The sequence below is a fragment of the Larus michahellis genome, chromosome 4 (genome assembly GCF_964199755.1).
Source record: "Larus michahellis chromosome 4, bLarMic1.1, whole genome shotgun sequence".
NCBI classification, from domain to species: Eukaryota; Metazoa; Chordata; class Aves; order Charadriiformes; family Laridae; genus Larus; species Larus michahellis.
The window spans coordinates 50086469-50104955 of NC_133899.1; the positions used below are offsets into that span (position 1 = coordinate 50086469).

At 44.5% G+C, this 18487-nt stretch overlaps 2 protein-coding genes across 3 annotated transcripts; both read left to right on the plus strand.

The window, feature by feature from the left end:
* The first annotated feature begins 85 nt into the window (after positions 1-85).
* Positions 86-8807, plus strand: JMJD7 (jumonji domain containing 7). 2 transcript variants are annotated; one of them, XM_074584642.1, is made up of 8 exons: positions 86-249; positions 977-1130; positions 2095-2348; positions 3165-3221; positions 3632-3727; positions 5190-5266; positions 6363-6522; positions 8171-8807. In XM_074584642.1, the coding sequence occupies exons 1-8, from the start codon at positions 183-185 to the stop codon at positions 8257-8259; spliced, it is 954 nt and encodes a 317-aa protein (XP_074440743.1). In that variant the 5' UTR covers positions 86-182; the 3' UTR covers positions 8260-8807. The 2 variants fall into 2 exon arrangements, with proteins under 2 accessions (XP_074440743.1, XP_074440742.1); XM_074584641.1 differs by lacking the exon at positions 86-249 and adding an exon at positions 301-518.
* A 1105-nt stretch (positions 8808-9912) lies between these two features.
* LOC141742413 (acyl-coenzyme A thioesterase 1-like) lies at positions 9913-16504 on the plus strand. Its single transcript, XM_074584640.1, has 3 exons — positions 9913-10480; positions 11795-11997; positions 13325-16504. Exons 1-3 carry the CDS (start codon positions 10027-10029, stop codon positions 13925-13927), a joined length of 1260 nt encoding a protein of 419 aa, XP_074440741.1. The 5' UTR covers positions 9913-10026; the 3' UTR covers positions 13928-16504.
* The last annotated feature ends 1983 nt before the right edge of the window (positions 16505-18487 follow it).

An 18487-nucleotide genomic window follows, 5' to 3' on the forward strand; every position in this document is an offset into this window, starting at 1 on the left:
CATTTGTTACCCAGCTGCCGTCGAGCTGCGCCACCCGCTCCCGCGCAGCGCCCGGCATTTCCTTTTCCTGAAGGCGGTGCGGGGGGGGGAGGGGAGGGAGGCGGGCGCCGCCGCCTCCTCCTCCGGGCTCGGGCTGGGCCCCGCTCCGCGCCGTTCCTCCGCCTGCTCCCAGCGGCGCGGGCATGGCGGAGGGCGCGGCGCTGCGGGCCGTCAGGGGCTGCCTGGCCGCCTTCCCGCGGGAGGCCCGCGGTGAGCGCCGGGCCGCAGGGGCGGAGGGGGCGGGCCGTAGGGGGGTGTGTGGGTGGTGCAGCCCCGTGGGAAGGGACGGGGGAGGCCGCGGCGGGCCTGGGCCGGGCCCCAGCGCTCTCCGTGAGGGCCAGGCCGCCGCATGAGGCGAAGAACTCGGCCTGCGGCCGCCTCGGCGCCCCGGCTGGGCCGCAGCAGCGGCAAATGGCGCCTGCGTGTGTTGCAGTGGAGCATCCGCGCCCCTACGCTGTTTCCAGCCAAACGTTTCCAAGGTGAAGCAGCAGCAGAAAGGCCGCTGCAAAAAGAAATCGAAACTCGAGAGAACGGCCCTTTTAGGTTATTTTCCTTTGTATGAAATAGAAAAGCGAAGCAATAGTCCAGCTTCCCAAAACATTCTGTGGTGTTATCTCTGTATTGGAGTTGCGTCTCCTGTCACACACGTCCTCCTTGCCCACCCTCCTGTGGGCCCACGGCGTGGCCACCTCTGTGGCTGAGTGCAGGAGAGGAGCAGGGCGGCAGCCTGAGGTATCCCCCTGCCACCGAAACCCTCCCGGACAGCCTCTGGGTTTTCACAGAGCCATTTCTGGAGCTGGCAGTGGGACGACGACACACCGCTTGCTTTCAGTTGAGCGGCTGTGGCGTGGGGTTTGAAGCCGGTTAGTGTGCTGGAAGAGGGCACTTCTCTCAGGACCCTGAGTAAAACTGATTCTATTCTTGTTTGCCTGGACAGAGCTGGGGTGGACGGAGTCCATACCTTATCTTGACAGGGCTCCCTCCCCACTGGAGTTTTATCGAGAATGGGTGAGTCCGAATAAACCTTGTATAATTCGGAATGCCATCAGCCACTGGCCAGCTCTGAAGAAATGGACCTCAGCATATCTCAGGTATGAAGGAGCTGGTGGTCAATTTCGGTTGACCTCAGTGAAAGGCCCTTGGTTAATCTTTGGTTTTATCCTTAAGATTAGCTCAGATATCTCCGTGCTTCTGTGCGAAGGTGTTCAGTCTTGCCAAACTCAAGTGTAAATTTTTTCCTGCAAACATAACTGTCCTGACCAGCTTGGGTGCAGTACGAAGGGTGGGTGTTCAGTGTGCAGCCGGCAGACTGGGGCTATCGAAACCCAGTCCGATCCATCCGATTGCTGTGCTCTGGCCACTGCTCCACCCTGTGGCCTCCCAGTTGGAGTTGGGGCTGTAGCGCTGTAATAACTGACTGGCCTGTTTGTGACTGAGTAGACCTTGGTTATTTTTAAAAGAAACAAAACCAAACCATGAGCGTTTTAACAATGACTGATTTTTTTCTCTTCTTTTAAAGTTCTTTTTTTGAGAGGGGATTTCTGGCTAGACCTAAAATCTATGGGCTTAAAATTAAATTTCTCACAGAAATAAGGGCTGTTAGCCTCACAATGTGTGCATATGTGTATCTGTCAGTCTCTATTCACCCTTTCTCCTTCCTCGATTGCATTTGAACATGTGTCCCTCCAGATTTGGCTGGGTTGAGCAGTCCCGAGAATATTAAGCTCCACGATGATTTGTGAAAAGAAGTGGCTGAAAGAGGGCTATCTGCGCACACGGAGGGAAAGGGAGGTCCTTTGTGAACTCGCCTATTAGACACAAAAGAATTTAGAGAAGCGAAAGACACTATGGTTGCTTTGACCATAGGGAGAAATTTGGATCAGAATGCCGGAGGCCTTATCAGATAGTAGAAAATCTAGTTTAGAGACATCCAGCCACGGAAAGCCAGGCTTCTTATTTTTTGCTGCCCATGAAACACGTTCCTTTTAAAGTAACCAGTGTCCAATATATGGGCCAATTGCAGGTCTGGCTATAAACCTTTGGTTTGTTTTGCAGGGAGGCAGTAGGTCCCAAGGTAGTGAGTGTGGCAGTAACACCAAATGGTTATGCAGATGCGGTGTTTCAGGACCGTTTTGTCATGCCAGAGGAGCGCCAAATGCCTTTCATGGACTTTTTGGACATTGTGGAGAAGAAAGTGACCTCTCCCAACGTGTTCTACGTGCAGAAGCAGTGTTCAAACCTCACCGAGGAGTTCCCTGAACTTGTCTGTGATGTGCAGCCGGACATACCATGGATGAGTGAGGCACTTGGTAAACCTTGTGTTTCTCCTATATTCAGTAAATATTTTGTATGGAACTTTAAAACAATCATGCTAAGTACATGGTGAATATTTGTTCTATTTCTGGATGCCACAGCTGAGTTTGGTTTCATCCCCTTAGAAAGTAGAAGTGGTAAAATACATAATAATCGAGTAATCCAAGTTTGGGGTTTGGGTTACTCCAGAATCAGTATCTCAGTTGTGTATTGGGGCCATCACAACTGAAACAACGTGGTGATAATGCCATATAGCATTTCTTTTTAAATAGTGGCTTTTCTCTCATTTAGAGTCATGTTTCAACTCGAATTCATGCTGTTGCTACCAGAGCTAGCATAACGAGTGAGTGAAGCGACACACAGCCCCCACCTCCTTTGGTAAAATTGCGGATGTTTGTTTCTAGTTAAACACTGTTCTGTTTCAGTTTGTTTCTATTTTATGGCATGTCTTTCCTTAAAATGTCAATGAAAATGATTTACTGTGATCGCACCTTCTTTTTGCAACTGTACGAAGATGTGCTGCAGTTTCTCTGTGAGCTAAGTCTTAGGGATTCAGAATGTTGTAACCATCAATTTGGGCATGGACAGTACTGGGCTATGAAGTGTGATGGGCACTACAGTGGCTTGCAGCATAGGAGGAGGTTGCTGTTGCTCACAGAGTGCTATTTGCAATGAAACCTGTCATAGTTCTGAAGGAAGTTAAAGGACAGAATTTGGCAGAAATTGGCAGAAAATTATTTGAAACGCTTTTAAACATGACACTTCACATTCTTTTTTTGTTGACAACATTCCTCTGTTCCTTAACTGTACAGGGAAGAAGCCCGATGCTGTGAATTTCTGGCTTGGCGAATCAGCTGCTGTGACGTCTTGTACGTATTTTGTGTTGCTGTAAGTCTTCCCTGTGCTTTCAGCACAGGTTTAAGCGGGCTTGTTTTGAGTTAGTGGCTCCGTAGGACTGCGTGTATTTTCTGACAAGGCAGTTCCACTTTGACATGCTTTTTTCATTCTTTCTTTTGCACTTCTGCAGCCTCTTGCTGCTGTGTCTCTGGGTGCATCTACCTGACATTGTGTCAGGCAAGGCGCTGATAATTTGCTTCGTTGAATACATTTGCTACATTATATTGTTACTTTCCACTCTCGCCGGCCGCAAGAGGAGAAAGCAGCCTGATAACGAGGACAAGCTGACACTTTCAGTTTACTGGCGTTTCTGATGTAGAGAAGGAAGCAACGCTGATTTTCTCTCTTTCTCAACATCTCTTTTTTTTTTCCTCAATCTTAGTACATAAAGATCATTATGAGAACTTGTACTGTGTGATATCTGGAGAGAAACATTTTCTACTGCATCCACCGAGTGACCGTCCCTTCATCCCATATGGTACATAATTTACTACGTAATATGTCTGGAGGCTGGAAGGAGGAGAGACTGAAATATTGAAAGATACAAAAAAGGAAACAGATAACAATTTGATGTTTATGCAGTGTCACGCTTTCCAGTGTGAATAGAAATCTCTTCTATGTCACTGCAGGTAGTTTGTAATACGAACATTATTCTGAGGTCAGGTTTTCCAGTCCTGTAAAGTCGTAGGTTCATTGATACTCTCTTCAGCTTCAGAATATTTAAATAATTCAAGTATCTTGTCAGTATTGTGGCATGTCATTGCTGATATTTAACAGGTTTGTGTTCTGCCTGCTTATTCTTTTCTCTAGGAAAAAAGTCAGGAAGCTGAAAAATAAGTTGTCATTTGATGAAACATTCAGGTTACGAACTGAATCTCTGAAAAGTGGAGAAATGAAAAAAGATTCTTATGGCAGCATTACTTTGCATTGCTCATTTTCTTTTTCTTTATATTGCTTTCCTGTGTGCACAGTAATAGTTTGTTATGTTGCAGTGTCATCTAGAAGATGGACAGCTTAACTTTATGCCTTGTAAAATTACGTTATTTTCCCATTCCTTAACTTTCAAACCATCAGATCAAGTGAATGCAGAGTGCTATATGGCACTAATATAATTTTGCCTAGATATGTGTGCTGCTACAATATTTTATTTATACTGGTGTTATTTTGTTTACAACCTTGAAATCATAGAATCGTAGAATGGTTTGGGTTGGAAGGGACTTTTAACGTCTCAGCCTGTCTTCATAGGAGAGGTATGTATATGACTGTATGAAATATGTGTGTATCATATAAGTCATACTTTGTAAAATGAGTTCCTGTTAAAGCATAGAACAGCGATAATGCTTACATTTTAATAGTGTGTTGTAAAAAGACAACATCTTTTTGAACATCAAGTTAATGGAGAGAAACTCTCTCAAGGGAGGACTCAGAAAACCACATGTGCTGAAGCAATGAAGAAAAGCAACTGGCGGTACCAGAAGCAGTTGATGAGCCTTATCAGACAAAATTAGAAGTGAAAGGCTGGTCACAAGTCAGTAATAACTCTCGTGAGTGCTATCTTGCTAGACTGACCTAAGAATATAGAACAATGTGTAAGTAAGTCAAAGATGCATTTATGACTTCCAAAAGGGAAACAAGACAGTTACTGGAACGAAATAGGACCAGGAGTAAAATGGGTTTTGAGGAGAATAATTCCTGTGAGGAAAGAAGGTTGGAATTCCAAACAGGAAGGCAATTCATTATTCAGACTGACTTAAAAAAAAAGAAAATTAAGAAACTGGTTAAAAATTGAAATGGATAAAGGGAAGGACAATGAGGACAGTAAGTTGAAAATGGTTTTGTCTTTATTTTTCTTTTACTGTGTGAAAGCGTGACATGACTTGCCATTAGTTTCTCTGAGTACTATTCTGATTTGTGCCATTTAATTATTTCTGTGGTTCCAGAGCTCTATCAGCCAGCAACCTACCGGGTATCAGAAGATGGCTCATTTGAAATTGTGGATGAGAAGAGTGAGGAAAAGGTAAAAAGTATCTAAAGAACACAATCAATACATTAAAGGTAGTTTTGGGCACTGCTGAGCCCTCAAACTGAGCATATTGATTAATACTTAGAAATCCTTCGTTACTGGAAAGAGAATGCCCAGATATTTCACTTGTATTTTACTGTTTGCAAATCATACCTAGGTTTCAGAAAAGATTTGTACTGCACACCTGAACCCGTTGATATCATAAACTGTCTTCCTTGCACCAAACTTAAATAGATTCAGTAAAGGAATTTTAAATGAATCAACAATAAAGGAACTGATTTCATTAAGACTGAAATAGACTCCTCTGCATTCACTTTCTTTTGGCCCTCTACTCAGGGCTGCATTTTGCTTTACAGCAGTATCACCCAGTGCAATAAAACATACCTATCTCAACGAATAAATTGTGTTCTCCTAGAAGTATCAATATTTTTTTGGTTAAAATCTATAGATCTGCAGGCACTTCACAAAACCTCAGTAGCCTTTTGTATGTAATCTCTCTCCTTTTGTCTCTGCAATGTGTGACTAATGCCACAGCTGAACTTGGGCTGTGGCTTTTTCTCTGTTTCCAGAATGGTGCTCATGGAATCTCATGGGAGCATTCCTGTAACACAGTAAGGTGGAGTGCTGAGGTTTATAACTCTGTAGGGCACAGAACAAGTGAATGCAGGGAAGAGGGATTTCCCAGCAGGAAGAGGGGTTTTAGCTGGTGGGGATAGAATTAGACCAGAGAGCTTTAGAAGAAAGGAATTTCTAAGAGGAGTGGTGCAGATGAAATATTCAGGTACTGAATCCAGGAGGAACAAGTGACTTAAGGGACTGGAGGTGTTTTGAAAGTATGCCATGAGACTGAAATTTCATGGCTGACATTTAGCATCTTTTCCCTAATTAGAAATGTGTCGCTGAAGGAGGCAAATTTTTGCATCCTTGACCTATTCTGAGTTGAATGTGGAAAGCTGCATAGCTGTATGTGTTTTGCTAGGCAAAACACGTGTTTTGTAACCTAGTAAGTTTGGTTATCGGTTGTTTTTCTGGAAGCTTGCTGGAATTTTTTGCCAGGGTCAGTACCATATACATGCTTCTCTGCTTTTAGGTGCCCTGGATACCCTTGGACCCCTTGAATCCCAATCTGGAACAGTACCCAGAGTATGCTCAGGCAAAACCTTTGCAGTGTACAGTGAAAGCTGGTGAGATGTTATACCTGCCTTCTCTCTGGTTCCATCATGTTCAGCAATCACATGGCTGTATAGCAGGTAAAATACACAGTATTTCCAGATACGGTTTTGAGCTGTGGTAAGTGTGCTGCTAGATACCCCACAGCAAAGCATAACTGGGACTAAAGGTCCCTTTAGGATCATCTACCTCCCCTCAGGAGGAAATAGCAATCTCGACAGATGCAATGGGGCTACCTCCTTGCAGTCTCTTTTGCTTATAATTCGTAGCATTGTTGACAAGTGCTAGGGATACAGCAGAAGAAGAAGTCTGTCTAGTTGTCAAGGCTGGAGAAGCATAGTGATCATGATCCAGTTTCTGTTCATGATGTGGAGCTAAGCAGTTTGCCTAGCCTGATAACTGCAAATTGGTCATCTGCATACCTTTCACAAAAAACCTGCATGGTGCGTGTGCCATTATCACATCAGCACAAAAGGTTCTGGGGGAAGAAAAGGAAACTAGAAAGTGTGTGAGTTTTAGGCATGGATGTAGACACAACACGTTATGTGAGCTGGAACCTGCTGTGACCCAGTCACTTACCTTGCTAATAAGCCAATGCTTATGTTGCTCTTCCCCTGCACTTAACAAAAGACATGTCATGTCTGTCTTTGTAAGATTTATCATTATCTCTCTCTAACTTCTTTTTTCCATCCCCAAGAGAGTTCTAGAATTTCAAGCATTGCTCATTTGGTGCAGGTGAAGGGGTGGGGATGGTGCACAATATTATCATTACGTTGCGTAAGTTTTGCAAGGTTTGAGGAAAAGTTTTTTGCTGTCCTTTGCCTGAAATAATCCTGTCTGTCCAGGCAGAGTAAATAAAGTATTCTGAACAACATAACATTAGTATTTGTGTAACACTGCAAATACTGCAGGGCTTTTTTTTTTTTCTTCAGTATTAGCGATACTGTGATAAAAAGACAAGCTAGCAGTAAAGCAGTATTTCTAATTCTCTTTTCCCAGTACTGCTGCATCAGTCCTTAAACATTTTTTTGGAAAAAGTAGAGTTGTTTCCAGCTGCAAGCCCCTGGCTACTCTCTTTTTCTCGGTCTAGCAGAAATGCTAAAGAATTGCCAAGTTTATTTGGCCTTTGGTCTGTTAACTGCATTACAGTCTGAAAACACTTGAAAAATCAATATTGTCTGGGTCTGGTCCAGGGGATGACTGAAGCTAGAGTATATCCTCCTCCAAGAACCATTGGTACAATATTATACTGCTTGGCTTATTTTTTTCTAGCAGACATACACTAAAATTAAAATGAGAAGCTGAATTAAAGCACTGTCTAATTGATCACCATTGTGAAGTAGTGGCGAATTTGTGATCCTTTAAACACTCAGAGGAAGAGAGGTTCCTATCCAGATATTAAACTTTGCAGTGTATTTGGTATTTTTGGTCTAAATAGAAGCATACATTTTCTGTTCCTAAAATTTTTGCCAGCTTCTGCTCCAAGGAATCCCCAGTGTAGGCTCTGAAGAGGAGTTGGTTTGGGTTAAGACAGAGTTGTGTTGGCAGCACTGTTAAAGAACTCTAATGTTTGCTTATGTTGTTTTTGGCTGTAGTCAAAGATTTGCTATTTTCAAAGTTCAGTCAGTAATAAGGAAAATCCAAACTGTGTAAAACAGTCTATGAACACGTTTGTAAATCATTACATTCTAGCCTTAGAAATGTTTTTGCTTTTTCTTGTCTCCTCAGTGAATTATTGGTATGACATGGAATACGACCTTAAGTACAGCTACTATCAACTCCTAGACTGTCTCACAAAAGCCGTGAATGTGTTATAGCAGAGGTGGGGGACTCGACCTCCTGATTTTTCTCTCTGGTGTGGTACAATCAATCATCAGCATCTGTGACTGGAGTACAAACATGATTTAAATGAAAAGAACTGAACATGAAATTATCCTCAACAATGTCTGTCAAATGAATCACAGATATTTTGCTTGATTCAGAGTCCAGATCAATTGGCCAGGTTTTTTGGCTTGTAAGTAGAAGGTTTGACAATAGCATTTTTAGGTCTTTGTATGTTGCCTCGGTGATGGTGAGCAAAGTAAAGTTTGAAGGGAGGGAATCCAGGTTTTGGAAATCCCCAAACAGAAGCCATGACTGTTTGTTTAGATCTACAGACTCTTTTCATAACAACCCAAGTGACAAGGAGGAATTTGCTCTGCCATCCGCCTGTGCGTCAGGCTGCATCAGTCCAACACATGCATTCCACTTAAGGAATTAAGCGATGCATTCCTGTCCAGCTGTAATTAACTAAGTTCAGTGGCTGTGGTGTTTTGACGGTGAGAAATTACAACTTCTGCAATAAAAGGTCAGTTTAAAAGCTTATTTTTGTACTAATTTATTACTTTTTTTCCAAATGATGTGATGAGTGGAGGACACCTAGGAGGACAGGAAAAAGTCAATGCTGGCTATTTTCCATGTTAAGCTACATGTTTTTATTGCTGTTTTTTTATTTCTTTCTACCGTTGTATTTAAATGTAGCTGCATTGTCTGACATCCTAAGTGGCGATTTTAGAGTTGCTTTGCCAGATCTACGGTCAGTCTGCACATCAGCTCTGGTGTTCTGGCATGACGTGATTCTGCAGCTTGCAGGCTCATTGGTTGTTTCATTCTTTTGCCATTAATTGCCACCTAACACGTAGTCAGGCGAGTTGTGTGAACCAGGTGCCTATTTCTGCAGCCTTAATTCCCATCTGTATTTCCACAGAACGGGATGAGACTACTCACGTGTCTGAGGTCCACAGAGTAGGACTAGAAGGCTGTTAAATACACAGACATTGCAAAAATGAAGTGTCGTTTATGAAAACCAAAAGTTGGTATTTATCATCAAATCTTCAAACAGTTCCTTAGAAATGTTAGTGATATTGGGGAAAATTTATTTTCCATATATTAATTAGGAAAATGCAGATAACCTTTAGGCAAGATTGATTATTACGAAGAAAAAAAGGTAATAATTCTTTTATTTTGTCTGTTTATTTTTTTAAGAAACACAGTTAAAGCTTAAAGCATCATTTTACCTTGTGGTGCTTGTCCAAAAATTGCTGAAAACTCAAGAGGGACTGAGGGCAGGCTTTGTTTCCCAGCTAGATTAACATGTCACGTTACATCAGGCTTTCCAGCTTGTGTTTGCTGCGCCTTGGAAAAGGTGCCCAAGCCAGTTCTGCAGTCGAATCCGGACTTTCCCACAGAGGGAAAGGCAATTTGAATATCTCTTTTTGTCACTTTGGGGTTTTTGATTTAGTCTCTCTCTATAACCAAAAGTAAGACCGCACGCCAGGAACAAATGACAGCTTTTGTCTGTGCAAGTGGATGGTGTTACTGTACCACCTCTGAGCCGAAGTGCCTGGAGGGAGGCGTGTTCTGAACTACGTCTCCCAGCAGACCGTGCTTGCGGGCTGAAGGAAGCAGTCACGGTGGTTCCTCCTGGACTTTGGGCAGAGATTTTAAGTCTGAGAGGCGACAGGCTCCTGACGATCCTCTTCCACGCAGCCCGTGTGTCTCGCCACAAAAACAGAGCAGCTCCTCTCCCCGCCAGCAGAGCCGGGATGGCGGTGCAGGTGACGGTTCTGCCTTCCCCCAGGTGTCTCTTTGATGACCCCGTGCAGATCTGTGTGGCCGGTCTCCTGCCACAGCAGGCGGTCACCCTCCGAGCCAGCCTGGTGGACGAGAGCGGGGAGCTTTTCCAAGCCCACGCTCGCTACAGAGCTGGGAGCAGCGGAGAGCTCGACCTCAGCCGCTCCCCTGCGCTGGGGGGCAGCTATTCAGGAGTGGAGCCGATGGGGCTGCTGTGGTCTCTGCAGTCTAAAGCGCCCTATAAGCGGCTGGCAAAGAGGAACGTCCTGACCCCTTTCTGTGTGGACTTTGAAGTGTATGAGGGACACGGGGACATGAGCCACTTGCTGGGAAAATGCACCAATGAGCGATGGTTTATAGGAGAGGGGGTGAAGAGGATTTCGGTCAGAGAAGGTCGTCTGAAAGCAACTCTCTTCCTCCCTCCTGGTGAGTTTTAATTCTGTTCTGGTTTTCCAGGTGTGACTTATGCAACGTATTGGGTCCCATGGCCCCTGGATGCACTTGGCAACCCAGAGCGAAGCCTCAGCTAATGGTTCCCTCAGCCTGTGCTTTGTCTAGCTACTTTGGATCCTCACAGCAGAGCAGGGGGAGCAGGCGTTGGCCAGGCGGGTGAAGCGCTGAGGCGGGGGTGCATGGAGGGCAGCAATGGTAATACAAGGCATGTCCTGTTTGCTCTAGCTGAGGGGGGTCAGGACCTCTCCTGCAGTGAGAGGTCTGGGGAAAAATGTGTTTATTTCTTAGCTCTTCTGTTTAGCTGATAGTTCAAAGAGGCCCCTGGTCTTCGGCAGAGCTGTGAGGCATGATGGCTCCAGCCGTGAAGTAAGGAATGACAAGGTGTGGTGGGACCACTGGACTCAGGCTGCAGCCAGCCTAGGCTACTCCAACAGCTGCCATGGATCTTCCTGCAGGCTCTGGACTTGTCTCTCTGACTCTCTCTTTGGATAAGGAAAAGACAAAGAAAGAAGTTTCTACCTAGTTGAGCAGCTTAACTGCATGGGATACTTAGGATGGTGGGAGAGAAATGAGAAAAGCAAGGTCTTTAATTAAACAGGTGTCATATTCCACAGCTCCATATGGAGACAGTGCGGAGACTGGATCCTGTGTAAAGCTTCTCTGAGCCCTGAACTGTTTATGTTCCTTGACCATCTCTTAAATGTGAATGTCTTGCTCTGTAATGAACAAAAAGTCCATTGCAGCTGCTGTGACACCAAATCTTGTAAGGGAGCTCTGGCTCTAAAAATGGGCAGAGTAGTGGCAGGAAAGGAAGGTCCTATGGCTACAGGAGGAAAACTGAGAAGCCCAGGGGCAGTTACCCAGATCAGACTGAAGCCTGAATTGGCATAGGTCAAAGATCAGCGCTGGCATTTGTGGGTGCATTTCATAACTCAGGTATTCCCTCTCTGGAAAACCTGCTAGCAAAGTTCCTAAAAGAAGCACAGCTCATGCAGCGATACTGTTTGTTCATCAATCCCCAATGGCCTGAGAACATCTAGGCCAATTTCAGCTGAAACTCATGGCGGGAAAAGGATGCCCAACATATGAACTTCCTATTGTGAATTCCTAAGAGAGAGAAATACCCAAAAAATTAGTGTCCTTATGGTGATTGTGCGTGTGCCTGAGCACAGGAACCTCCATGGAAAGCTTCAGAGGATGATTTCCTTTTGATATCTACTGTCCTTATATGTGCTGAGGGAGCACTACCGAAAGGACAACTGTAGAAACTTTTCTCTTTCATTGCAGGACCTGGTCCATTCCCCGGACTTATCGATTTGTATGGATCTGGAGGAGGTCTTGTTGAATACAGAGCAAGTCTTCTGGCTAGCAGAGGCTTTGTGACTCTGGCTCTTGCTTACATGGCCTTTGAAGATCTCCCTGCTATGCCAGAGATTCTTGAACTGGACTATTTTGAGGAAGCTGTAAACTTTTTGCAGAAGCAGCAGCAGGTAAGAGACAAATTATGATGCTCATCCTGTTGGAAACTATTTTCCAGTTTTCTAATGTGAAATACTGTATGTCACTGAATGCAACCAAGTTTCTGAGATGTTAGAAGGAGACAACATTGTCTGAAAGACAGCATGATCTGAGAGATGGAAAAGCCTGGTCCTCAGTTCCAGTTTTGCAAGTAGTTGGATAGCTGGTTTTGCACAGCATCTTATGACAGTCCATAGAGTGTTGTGCAAACCACTGTTTGTATAAGATTAAATTAAACCGGTTCCTGGACTAGAAGGACGAAATCGATGATTTTTTTTCCCTCCTTTTGCGTCTTTCAAGATTTTAGAAAGGAAAAAAATCCATTGACTTTTTTACTATTTCTGAAATGTTAAAGGCTTTTAGTTCTAAGTAAGTTTCAAAAGACAGTACTAAAACACTTTAACAACAGAATCCCTTATGGTTGCAGCACTGGAAAGTGTGCCATGTCTTAAGAAACTGGGGCTGTATTTGAACAGGTACGTGGAATAGGAAGGACACTTTTTAGCAATATATCATTATACTTAAACCAAAAGACACCAAGAGAAATCAAGTAGCATTTAAACTTTGAATGGAATGCTACTTAATGTGATATTCATTTCACAGTTATTTTTTTTCTAGCACGTGGACACCAGGAATGTAGCCATCATGAGTGCAGAATTCAGCCTTGCTTGTTTGTCTTGTTCCTCATGGAGCCCTGGAACTTCCAGAGTATATTAGAAGACACACATTACAAAATCAATTCGGTGTGAAGAGCCCTCACTCTAAATAAGTTGATTTAAATAGTAGTTGGGCTTATTCAGCCTCAGGTGTAATGAACCATATGTGTTTCAAGACAAAACAGAAGATAACATGTTGGTCAGCTGTAGGAGAGTATCAAAAAACAACGGCATGAAAGAAAATCAATGCAAGTAAACCCATGAAAACGTGGTTTTCCAAAGGGGACCTGAGGAGAGAAGATTGAGGGGGTTTGGAGGCAGGAGCAGTAAAAGATACAATACTGAGAGCAAGCGTCTAGCCAAGATGTAGAGGGAGCAAAGAGGCTTTGTCTGTAGAGATCACCAGGAAGAAAAAATGTTACAGGAGGAGAAAATTTGAGGAGCTGTAGAATTCATAGTCACTCTTGTGGAGGCTAAGCAAAGGGACAGATATGGGAATGATGTGACCTGAATAGAGAGATGTAAAGGGTTAAATATGGGTGGTCTTAGTTGGATGAGGAGTGAGGAAGCAGAACGGGCGACATTACGTCAGCCCAGGAAATGAGGAGTAGTTGATAATGGTTGTTTCATAACTGTGTTTCAGGTGAAGGATACTGGGATTGGCGTTTTGGGCTTGTCTAAAGGAGCTGATCTAGCCCTTTCCATGGCCACGTTTCTACCTGGAATCAAGGCAGCTGTCAGCATATCTGGAAGTGGTTTTAATTCTTTCATTCCCCTGCGGGTGGATGGCTTCACTGTTCCTCCCCACCCGTATGATTTGGGGAGGATGAAGATCAGTGACGAGTCTGGCCTAGTAGATTTCTCAGATGTCCTGGATGATCACAGGGACCCAGCGACTTGGGACTGTCGCATTCCTATGGAGAGGTCCTTGGCAAAGTTCCTCTTCCTGTCTGGACTGGATGACACAAACTGGAAAAGTGACGTCTATTGCCAGGATGCTGTTCAGCGCCTTCAGCAGCATGGACGGAAAGTGGAGTTTTGCTCCTATTCTGGAGCAGGGCACCTCTTGGAGCCACCATACCTGCCTCTGTGCCAGGCTTCGATCCACAAAGTGCTTGGGGTATTTGTACACTGGGGAGGGCAATGGAGGGAGCATGCCAAAGCCCAAGAAGATGCATGGCACAGGATACAGGCCTTTTTCTGGCAACACTTGATGGACTCAGACATCCCTAAGAGTAAGCTGTAGTGGAAGCTGTCAAAGGTGCTAACCAGGGTTGGTATTTCAGCTCTCACTGAATCTTGGAAACTCATTGAAAGTTTCCTGACCTGCCTTCTTCTAAACCCCACTGCTGCATAGTTGTTTATTTTCATTCCCCAAACAATTTCCCATTTTTTTTGGTTGAATTTTAGTTGTTTTCTGGCCCCAGCTGCAGTGTAGATTGGCACCATTTGATCTGCCTGTGTGCTGTAGTCATCTGAGAAAAACCCAGCATACCATCATTCAGATTGCATTTGTACTGAGCTATCTTGCCCTCAATCTCAAACCATCATCTTTGGTAGTGGGAAACACTCTCATAGGAGGAGTTTTCCATTGACTTGTTTAGTCTTGCACCTTTCACTAACCTAGATGTAAACAGCAATTTCTTGAGACGGCACATCAGTACACTCACCTTTCCTCTTGGTATATCATTTTCTCACATTTCTTAGTAAAAAGGTTGCAGCAATTCTGATCTCAGCTGGGTAATCAGGCACCCTTCTGACTTATTCTGAAGTGCGGTGATTACATTTTTTTTTCTGGTACCTCAAAAACCAGAAGTGAATCTTATCCAGGCTACCAGGTTATCTGCTTACTCCAGATAAGTTACGTATCAGGGTAAAGTTTCCACTGCACTACTCAATAAATATACTGTGTATGTGTGTATGCACAGTTTACTTGAAATTATCTGAATGAAGCCTTCAATTGTCTTTATTCCTATAAATAATACATAGGCAGAAATCCTGGTGTAGTCACAAGCTGCTGCTTCACCTAGCCGAAGAATTTATGTACAGAAGTCCTTCCATCGGTAAGAGGAGTGGGGGAGTCTGCCGTAGGCATCTGCACAATGCTCAAGATGGGGGTGATATAGATGTGCTAAGTACCTTCTTTTGAATGTTGAAAGTCAGTTTATCCCTGTTTTGGGGAGGAAGAATAAAGCCGCTGCTGCTGCTGAATTCCCAGGAGCCCTGTGGAGTGGGCTGTCTCTGCGCTCTTGCCACTATGGCAGAGAGCTGTGGGCTCCATGACAGCTAGGAAATGCCACTCTGCAGAGAGGGCTGACCTTGCCTTCTGGGGAGAATGTGCATTATCTCACCCTTTACTGAGGTAACAAATCTGCCAAGGACAGCTGTGATCTACCTTGTGCATTTGTGGGATAGTGGCATACAGCAGCTTGCTGGCTTTTTCTTGATATCAAATGGCATCAACTGAGCCGATTTTGCTTCCTGGAGCAGTCAAGGCTCCCATTCTGACCACAGAAGCCAGGTGGAGCTGGGGGTCTCTGCCTGCGCTGAGGCAGCACAATCTTGCCTTTTAGAGGGCAGTAGTCCCTGGTTTCCAATTTCTTCTGGGACGTGAGCCCTGCAGGAGCCTGGATCCTGCTGAGGGCAGAACCATACCCTTAGTTATTGTGCTTCAAGGAGCAAAGGCTACTCAAAATGAGCCTCAAAGGGCTGTAGGTCCATTCAATACATCCAATGCAGAGTGTGCCCTTTCATTTACTTCCAATTTTCCTGCCACAGTCCTTCTTCAAAATGGTGGATGGGTACCACTTAGCTCAAGGTGTAAGCAGTTAGAGTGGGGAGGTGTCACTCCTGCTCACCTGTACTGGTCATCCATCAAGTTTTCTGCTATTGCCTCTTCCTCGTTTCTGTTTTTCCCCTGTGTGTCTATGTCCTGCATGGACTGTGGTTGTTCCAGATGTTTAGTGATCGGGCAGGACCTGGCAGAAGAGCAATGTGATGCAACAAGTGAAGTCAAACCCATTTAAGCGTTTCAGTCTGAGTAAGGGACATTTTCTTTCCCCTTATTTTTCTATTTTATTGAAGCAGTCAAAAAACCCTGGGTTGTCCATCCACGTTTGCGTCAGACTCAGGGCACGAGGCTGCGGTACGAGTAATTTGGTTCTTTTGTTTTTTCTGAACACAGTGAGGCTTATACAGTACACTGGGGCGTTCTCCAGCCTGTGGGATAACACATCTATTTCAGTCCCTTCTGAGGGGAAGACAAACTTTCTCAGCCGTCAGTGGGCAGTTTACAGATATATACTTCGAATTACAAAATTGTGAGCTTCTGAGAAAGTACATTTTCTTCAACTATAGGAAACTACCATTAAAAGGAAAAATACTTTCCATCAGTAAATCAACTATGTGGTCAGTGATGCTTTCATACAGTCTGTTATGTTGTCACATTCAGCAATCGGGTGCAAGGAAAACAGTGTTGAAACTAGAGGATGAAGGGAGATGACAAGAGCACATAGGAACTCTTTGTTTTGTTGCTCTGGAATGGAAGCTTTGCTACCCAGTTAAAAGCCCTTTATTTATCACTTGGATGGCAGCTGGCAAGAAAAGATGGAAAAAGCTGATTTAGCTGAGCAGCTTTGTGCCACTTGCAAAGAAGAAAACATGCCAGCCAACCCAGTTGCACTGGGAATTCTTTTTAAATCAGCTGGCCTTTTAAAATTAAACTCGAGTTTGAAACTTATCTTCAGGAAACTGGAAACTGAAGGGAGACTAATACCAAATAATTGCAAATAGCCTAGCTTCAATAAAATGCTTATGCCTGTTCTTTGACGTGTTCCTCAGTGTTTTGCTGAAGACTTTGACTACTAAATGTTTCTTCTACTGAAGAGGTGATATAGACAAATGGGGCTAATATCACATTTTTTTCCAAGTTAGCGACAAAAATTCTACTAATTACAGCCTGTAGACTCAGGGTGCTTCATATAATTTCTCTAGGCTTACAGAGTACAGACAACATTATTCAAGAACGATGTGAAAGTTATTTAATTAAAGATAATTGATCTTTAGCTGCAAAAGACATCCTATGCCAAGCACAACTGATAATAAAAATTGGATGGGGAAAGCTATTCTTGTAATCTGCTTGTAGTTGAAAAGTGCTTCAGATAAAATAGAGCATCAAAGGACTGGCTTGAACCAAAAGATCTCGGCTTAATGCTTACATCAGTCATCCCTTTGTTTGGCACTTTGCGCTACGTATCTATTATGAGAATGAGAAAAGCTTGTGATGAGTCTTTTAGGAAACCGAGAAGCAATCTTCCCACATGTAAGCTGCTATGAACAAATTTATTGTAAGGAAACAGTACATCTTGCAGTGCTCTTTTGGGGCAGGATGGTTTCCCTAGCTAATTTGGAATAGGGCAACGGTAGAGATTGCTGATTTGCCAGTTCATCCTTGAAATTTTCCTTCTTTGCTCTACTTCAACTTGTGGTCTCTCTACATAGAAAGGAGACTACCCCAAAAAGAAGAGAACTGGTGAGAAAAAGCACGTCCTTGAGTGGAACATCACTAAACTCTACTTTTGCCTTACTTCCCTGACGCCATGAATCTAATGTAATCCGTGTGAATGCAGTCTAAGTTATGTGAAGCATATATAGCATTATTTTAAACTAGGTGTCCCTGAAGCAGGTTACAGGCTGTTTGCACACGGAGACCTTTGGATACAATTATCCTTTTCGTTGTGGGCTTTCTGTATCACAATGCAGATGGTTTTCTTTACATAGCTGCATCCTGCAGTCCTATCTACTCAGTAACCCTTCCAGCTTTGGGTGCCTCACCACAAAAAAGACATTGAGGTGCTGGAGTGGCTCCAGAGAAGGGCAACGAAGCTGGTGAGGGGTCTGGAGAATAAGTCTTATGAAGAGTGGTGGAGGGAGCTGGGGTTGTTTAGCCTGGAGAAAAGGAGGCTGAGGAGAGACCTTATCACTCTCTACGACTACCTGAAAGGAGGTTGTAGAGAGGTGGGGGTTGGTCTCTTCTCCCAAGTAACAGGTGATAGGAAACACCTACACAGGAAGGTGATAGGAAACAGGTGATAGGTGATATGGAAGGCTGTGCCGCCATACAGAGAGACCTGGACAGGTTGGAGAGTTGGGCAGAGAGGAACCTTATGAAGTTCAACAAGGGCAAGTGTAGGGTGCTGCACCTGGGAAGGAACAACCCCATGCACCAGTACAGGTTGGGGGCAGACCTGCTGGAGAGCAGCTCAGCTGAAAGAGACCTGGGAGTCCTGGTGGACAACAGGATGACCATGAGTCAGCAATGTGCCCTTGTGGCCAAGAAGGCCAATGGCATCCTGGGATGCATCAAGAAGAGCGTGGCCAGCAGGTCGAGGGAGGTCATCCTCCCCCTCTACTCTGCCTTGGTGAGGCCGCACCTGGAGTACTGTGTCCAGTTCTGGGCTCCCCGGTTCAAGAGGGACAGGGAACTGCTGGGGAGGGTGCAGCAGAGGGCTACAAAGATGATTGGGGGACTGGAACACCTCTCTTATGAGGAAAGGCTGAGGGATTTGGGTCTCTTCAGTCTGGAAAAGAGACGTCTGAGGGGTGACCTTATCAACGCTTATAAATACTTAAAGGGTGGGTGTCAGGAGGATGGGGCCAGGCTCTTTTCAGTGGTGCCCGGGGACAGGACAAGAGGCAATGGGCACAAACTTGAACATAGGAAGTTCCACCTAAACATGAGGAGGAACTTCTTTACCCTGAGGGTGACAGAGCACTGGAACGGGCTGCCCAGAGAGGTGGTGGAGTC